At 36.4% G+C, this 7,505-nt stretch overlaps 1 protein-coding gene across 1 annotated transcript in view; it reads left to right on the top strand.

Moving 5' to 3' along the window:
- Nucleotides 1–3,207, top strand: part of GCSAML (germinal center associated signaling and motility like) — a 19,864-nt gene extending 16,657 nt beyond the window's left edge. The window contains exons 4-5 of the mRNA XM_029942903.1: nt 2,078–2,106; nt 2,965–3,207. Of these exons, the coding sequence (XP_029798763.1) occupies nt 2,078–2,106; nt 2,965–3,207 (272 nt within the window). The remainder of the gene's footprint in view (nt 1–2,077; nt 2,107–2,964) is intronic.
- The last annotated feature ends 4,298 nt before the right edge of the window (nt 3,208–7,505 follow it).

Raw genomic sequence — 7,505 nt, 5'->3', positions numbered from 1 at the left:
GAAGTGTCTGTTCATGTCTTCTGCCCATTTCTTCACTGGCCAATTAATTTTTGACAAAGTAGGAAAGAGTATGCAATGGAAAAAAGACTGCCTCTTTAGCAGGTGGTGCTGGGAGAACTGGACAGCAACATGCAGAAGAATGAAACTAGACCAGTTTCTTACACCATACACAAAAATTAACTCAAAATGGCTGAAGGACCTGAATGTGAGACAGGAAACCATCAAACCCTCGAGGAGAAAGTAGGAAAAAAACCTCCTAGACCTCCACCGCAGCAATTTCCCACTTGACACATTCCCAAAGGCAAGGGAAATGAAAGTAAAACTGAACCCTTGGGACTTCATCAAGATAAAAAGCTTCTGCAAGGCAAAGGAAACAATCGAGAAAACTATTAGGCAACCGACAGAATGGGAAAAGATAGTTGCAAATGACATGTCAGATAAAGGGCTAGTATCTAAAATATACAAGGAACTCACCAAACTTCACACCCACAAAACAAATAACCCAGTGAAGAAATGGGCAGAAGACATTTGTTTTTTAATTAATCAGTATTGCTAGTGTTCCTTCATTCCATTAATAGTTTTATGAAATCAAATTTGTATTATTTCTCTACCACAAGAGAGTCTCTTTATGGGTCCAATTCCAGGTGGTATATGGCTTACTCAAAATCAAAGAGACTCACAAAATGCTGTGCTGTTTCTACAGGCAAGGGAGATGCAAAATGATTTTGATGGGTTTACCCTGAAATAATTCAAAAAATTCACGGAGATGCTGGCCTTTTCATTTTCCTTGGACATGCATTTAAAGTAGCCTAGGGTATCTGCCCCTTCCTGGTCACTTACACTTAGCTTTATGTTCTCCATGTAGTAGACCATTATCATGTCCTGTGGATGTATGAAATGATCAATATTGCTGCAAAGAAGATATTTACAGAAAGACAGAAATTGATAGAGCCCTGAAATACACTCATGTAGCTGTGTTGATGTCCCTCCATGTGAAATTAACTGCATGTTAGATGTCTGTCATTGTATTACTTTGTTCAAGTACACAGACCTCGTTTGCAATAGTAAATGTTATTGACCTTCCCATTTAATTGCATTTGTGAAAATGTCCAAAAAGGGAAATTAAATGGGAAGTTGGGGATTTAGGAATGCGCTTTTTGTGATGAACACCTCTTGTATGTCATTTAAAAATATCTTCTACCATTCCATAGGTACCTTTTTAGTTTTGTAATCTCTCTGGGATCATCCATAACAAGTTCTTTATAGATATGTCTCCTGAGGCAAGGAAAAGAACAACAAAAATAAACTTTTAAAAACTGACATGAACAAATGAATAAATAAGTGTCTGAAAAATAGTACTTGTGATTCTAAGATTAACAACAAAAACATAAATTACTTCAGCATTCACAGATGTAATAACCTGAATGTATATATGCATATATATATATGTATATGTATATATATTTTTATTTAATTTGAAATAGTTAATCTTATTATTTCAGTATTTATCTCTATAATGATTATTTATCTTTAAAAAATTATATGAGGCACCTGGGTGGCTCAGTCAGTTAAGCTCGGACTTCAGCTCATGTAACTATCTCACGGTTTGCAAGTTTAAGCCTTGCATCAAGCTCTGCTGACAGCTCAGAGCCTGGAGTCTGCTTCAGATTCTCTCTCTCAAAAGTAAATAAACATTAAAAATTAAAAAATATGTATTATTTCCCTATGATCGTTTTATCAAATTTGTATCTAAAATTTCATATATCATTGTTTTCCTTTGAACTTTCCATACTTTATTTTAATGGCATATTTGTGAAGAAAATTTTATTACCCAATTCCAAAACCCATCTTTATTAAGCAAATATGGTTCATGTCACTTACACAGAAACATAGTATTAATGCTTCCTTAACATATATTTTCTTGATCTTGTCATTCAGGCCTGAAAACTTCAGTAACAACATGAGATAATGTCACATGCTTAGATGATGGGCTTCTTTGCAGTTTGATCATTTTACTGAAAACCTTTTCCCCCCAACTTGTGATACTCCAAAAATCTTATATTTTTTTATCCTTTAGGCAAAGAAGTTTTATCTGCTTCTAATCAGGTAATCAAAATATTAATTTGTGTGATAAATGTCAAAATGCAGATGACTTTAAGGGTAGCTATAGATCCTTCTAATGATTTCTGAATGAGCTTATAAAGTACTTTATGTTTTAAATAATTTACCTTGTAGTTTTAATGCAGAAATGAGAATGTCAAAAAATAAAACAATATTTTAACTGATTTAAATGATTGGCAAGTTCATTGTTGTCCTTATTGTCTTAATTCTACTGAAGCTTATCATTTTAATTTGCAAAAGTACTATAACAAAAATAAGATGAAGTCAACTTATGCTTATAATTTGACCACAATAAAACACTAATTCTTTTCAGCTTTCCATATTGCCTTCTAATATTTAAGCCCAGGAATTAGTCTTTATATTTACAAAAATGGTGGAAGTTTACAGACACATAAAGACTATTTATTCCTTTTAATACTATATCACAAGGATTTTATTAATTTAAGTATGATGCAGTATTAATATTTTCATTTTTCTTATATGGTCTATACAACTGAAGATGTATTTAAACTCAAAATTTCAATTGTATTTTATTTCATGAAATTTTATTTTTTATGTAGCCTGATTAACTTATTGATGGAATTATTGCATATATTACATCTGAGTGTATGTAGCTTAATGTATATCATTACTTTTTTTTAAATATTCAGAAGGATAATAATATCCTTCTTTTCTCTTTTAGTATTTGAAGTGAAATGAAAGCATAATGATTAGTAGTTTGGATACCTGAGGCAAAAGATCACCATCAGACAAGAAGAAAGGAGGGGCAGATGCTGAGCTTAAACTTGATAGATGATCCTGGATCCTTGTTTATTATTATTTTTATTTTTCTGTGCTTGGCAGGAACATGAGAATGGCAGTGGTTCTGAGGAAGTGTGCTACACTGTCCTTAGTCACAGTTCCTATCGGAGGCCCTCCCTGAGCTCCAATGATGATGGTTATGAGAATGTCGTCTCCACCACAAAGACAGTGAAGCCACTTAGAAACAGGCCAGAAACAGAATACGCCCTTCTCAGGATGACTTGTGATACTAGGCCTCCTTCCTGTGCCACTGACCATGATTATGAACTTGTGCTTCCCCACTAGAAATCTCACGCTTCCACTAACAAAGATGATACAGACTAGTGGTCTCCAATTCAGTGTTTCTGCATCTCTGAAACATGACATCTCTGTGGTTTGGGTTAAGCCATGTAAATTGACATAAAGATATAGAGTGTTCTACATTTCTTTGTAAGGCTTGAGGACATGGAGATGGTGGAACCTTCCTAGGACAAAGAACATCTATTGATATATGACCTACATTCCAATTTGAACACTGCTCTCCAAATATGAAATGCCAAAATTTCTACTCAAATTATCTATTTTATTTTTGAGGTATAATCTACCCAATATACTTTTAAAATGTAAGATGAATGGCCAGACCCTTTGTTAACCTGATTTTTACTTAAATTTTTACCTTTTTCGTGTATTGGAAATTCTTGCTTGTAAAATTGTGGACACAGGTCAAAAGTCCATAGGTTTTTTTTTTTTTTTTTTTTTTTTGTCAAATGCTTTTTCTGCATCTATCAACAGGATCATATGATTTTTTTTCTTTTGTTTTGTTAATGTGATGTATCACATTAATGCATTTGCGAATATTGACCCAGCCTTGTAACCCAGGAATAAATCCCACTTGATCATAATGGATAATACTTTTTATATGTTGTTGAATTCGATTTGCTAGTATCTTATTCAGTATTTTTGCATCCGTATTCATTAAGGATATTGGCCAGTAGTTCTCTTTTTTTGTTGGGTCTCTGCCTGGCTTAGCAATCAAAGTGATATGTGCTTTGTGGAATGAGTCCAGTAGTCTTCCTTCCATTTCTATTTTTTTGGAATAGCTTAAGAAGGATCAGCATTAACTCTGCTTTAAACGTCTGGTAGAATTCCCCTGGGAATCCATCCGGCCCTGAGCTTTTATTTGTTGGGAGATTTTTGATAACTGATTCGATTTCCTCACTGGTTATGGGTCTGATCAGATTTTCTATCTCTTCCCATTTGAATTTTGGTAGTGCATGTGTGTTTAGGAATTTTAACATCTCTTCTTAAAAACCCTCGAGAAAGTTGGGATAGAAAGAACTTACTTAAACATCATAAAAGCCATTAAGGAAAAGCCGACAGCCAATGTTATCCTCAATGGGGAAAAACTGAGAGCTTTCCCTCTGAAATCAGGGACACGACAGGGATGTCCACTCTCACCACTGTTATTTAACATAGTGTTGGAAGTCCTAGCATCAACAATCAGACAACAAAAGGAAATAAAAGGCATCAGAATCAGCAAAGAAGAAGTCAAACTTTCCCTTTTCACAGACGACATGATACTTTACATGGAAAACCCGATCGATTCCACCAGAAGCCTTCTAGAACTGATCAATGAATTCAGTAAAGTTGCAGGTTACAAAGTCAATGTACAGAAATTAGTTGCATTCTTAAACACCAAAAATGAAGCAACAGAAAGAGAAATCAAAAAACAGATCCTATTCACGATTGCATGAAAAAACATAAAATACCTAGGAATAAACCTCACCAAAGATGTAAAAGACCTGTATGCTGAAAACTATGGAACACTTATGAAGGAAACTGAAGAAGACACAAAGAAATGGAAAAACATTCCATGCTCATGGACCAGGAGAATAAACATTGTTAAAATGTCATTACTACCCAAAGCAATCGACACATTCAATGCAATCCCCATCAAAGGTACACCAGCATTCTTCTCAAACCTAGAACAAACTATCTTAAAATTTGCATGGAACCACAAAAGACCCCGAATAGCCAAAGAAATATTGAAGAAGAAAACCAAAATGGGAGGCATCACAATCCCAGACTTTAGCCTCCACTACAAAGCTGTCCTTATCAAGACAGTATGGTATTGGCACAAAAACAGACACATGGACCAATGGAATAGAATAGAGAACCCAGAGCTGGGCCCACAAGTATATGGCCAATTAATCTTTGACAAAGCAGGAAAGAGTATCCAGTGGAAAAAAGATAGCCTCTTCAACAGGTGGTGTTGGGAGAGCTGGACAGCAACAGGAAGAAGAATGAAATTAGACCACTTTCTGGCACCATTCACAAAAATAAACTCAAAATTGATAAAAGATCTGAATGTGAGACAGGAAGCTATCAAAATCCTAGAGGAGAAAGCAGGAAATAGCTTCCTAGACCTCAATTGCAGCAATTTCTTCCTTGACACATCTGCAGAGGCAAGGGAATCAAGAACAAAAATGAACTACTGGGACCTCATCAAGATAAAAAGCTTCTGTAAGGCAAAGGAAACAATAAAAAAGAACTAACAGGCAACCGACAGAAGGGGAAAAGATAGTGGCAGATGGCATATCAGGTAAAGGACTAGTATCCAAAATATACAAGGAGCTCACTAAACTCCATACACAAAAAATAAATAATCCAGTGAAGAAATGGGCAGAAGACCTGAATAGATACTTCTTCAAAGAAGACATCCAGATTGCCAACAGGCACATGAAACGATGCTCAGCATCACTCATCATAAGAGAAATACAAATCAAAACCACACTGAGATACCACCTCACATTGGTCAGAGTTGCTAAAATGGACAAATCAAGAGACTATAGATACTGGCGAGGATGTGGAGAGACAGGCACCCTCCTACACTGTTGGTGGGAATGTAAACTGGTGCAGCGACTCTGGAAAACAGTGTGGAGGCTCCTCAAAAAACTATCCATAGAACTCCCCTATGACCCAGCAATAGCACTGCTAGGGATTTACCAAGGGATACAGAAGTGCTGATGCATAGGGGCACATGTACCCCAATGTTTATAGTGGCACTTTCTACAATAGCCAAATCATGGAAAGAGCATAAATGTCCATCACCTGATGAATGGATCAAGAAGATGTGGTATATACATACAATGGAGTACTATATGGCAATGAGGAAGAATGAAATCTGTCCGTTTGTAGGAAAGTGGATGGACCTCGAGGATGTCATGTTAAGCGAAATAAGTCAGGCAGAGAAGGATAGATACCGTGTGTTTGCACTCATAGGTCTAACAGAAGAAACCTAACAGAAGATCATGGGGAGAGGAAGGGGGAAAGAGAGCTGGGGAGAGTGAGGGACACAAATTCTGAAAGACTACTGAATACTGAAAACGAACCATGGACTGAAGGGGGAGTGGGAGAGAGGGGAGGGGGTCATGGTCCTGGTGGGGGGCACTTGTGGCGAAAAGCTCTGGGTGTTACATGGAAACCAATTTGAAAATAAACTATTTTAAAAATCCATAGGTTTTGATATTGACCTTTCTGAGAGGAGAATCCGTGAGTTGTTAGAAAAAAAGAAATGTATCATATTTAGTTGCTTATTATCTTTTTCTCCAAAGATAAATCAAGATTCAAAGATTAGTATAAAAATGTAAACTTTGTGCATACAGCTTTGTTTATGATATACTAATTAATTTAATCTATGACTAGTTCTGCTAAAGGGAGGTGAAGAGTGTTTATTCTTAAAATTCAGTATATTGGGATTTCTGGGAAGGTGACAGGCATAGAAAGATCCTGAGATCGCATCGCTTCACAGACACATTGAGATAACAGACACATCAGTGCAACTAACTCTGAAAAGGACCTGAAGACTGGGAACACAGATTTTCATAGGTAATCATAGAGAGGAGGCCATATTGAAAAAGGTAGGAAAGACAGATACATGATTGGGAAACAAAGAGCTGGGAATACTAACCACAAAAGAGAAGGCCACAATAAGCATAGTAAAACAAGAGGATAAGACGTCTACACTAGGGATCACACAAGATTTCTGCATGCAAAGATCAACCGACCAAGGACTGAGAAGTTACATATCTTTCCTTGGATGTTTGCAAACGTGAGTCACCTTTTGACTCAAGCCCACTCCTGCATACCCCTTTTGCTTACACAAAAGTCCAATTCTGATCCCACAGGAAGATGGTTCTTTAGAACAATAGTATGCTACCTTCCCAGTTTGCTGGATTTCCTAAAAGTCGTTTTGTCACCCCAACACCATGCCTCGTGACTTATTGGCCTGTTCTGTGATGTACAGAATAAGCCTGACTTCAGTTGCACAAACACAGTGACTGTTGATTCTTCATGGTGATTGGTTATAACATTAAAATTTTCCATAGGATTTCACACATATTTGGAACTTAGGAAACAAAACAAATGAACAAGTAAAAATGAAACAAACAGAAACACATACTCTTAAATGTGGAGAACAAGCTGGCAGCTACCAGAGGAGAGGAGGGGTGGGGGAAGGTGTGACATAGGTGATGGGGATTAAGAGTACCTTGATGAGCCCGGAGTAATGCACAGAATTGTTGAATAATTGTATTGTACACCTG

Source organism: Suricata suricatta, chromosome 6 (assembly GCF_006229205.1).
Source record: "Suricata suricatta isolate VVHF042 chromosome 6, meerkat_22Aug2017_6uvM2_HiC, whole genome shotgun sequence".
Lineage (NCBI taxonomy): Eukaryota > Metazoa > Chordata > Mammalia > Carnivora > Herpestidae > Suricata > Suricata suricatta.
This window is presented reverse-complemented; position numbering and strand designations above follow the sequence as displayed.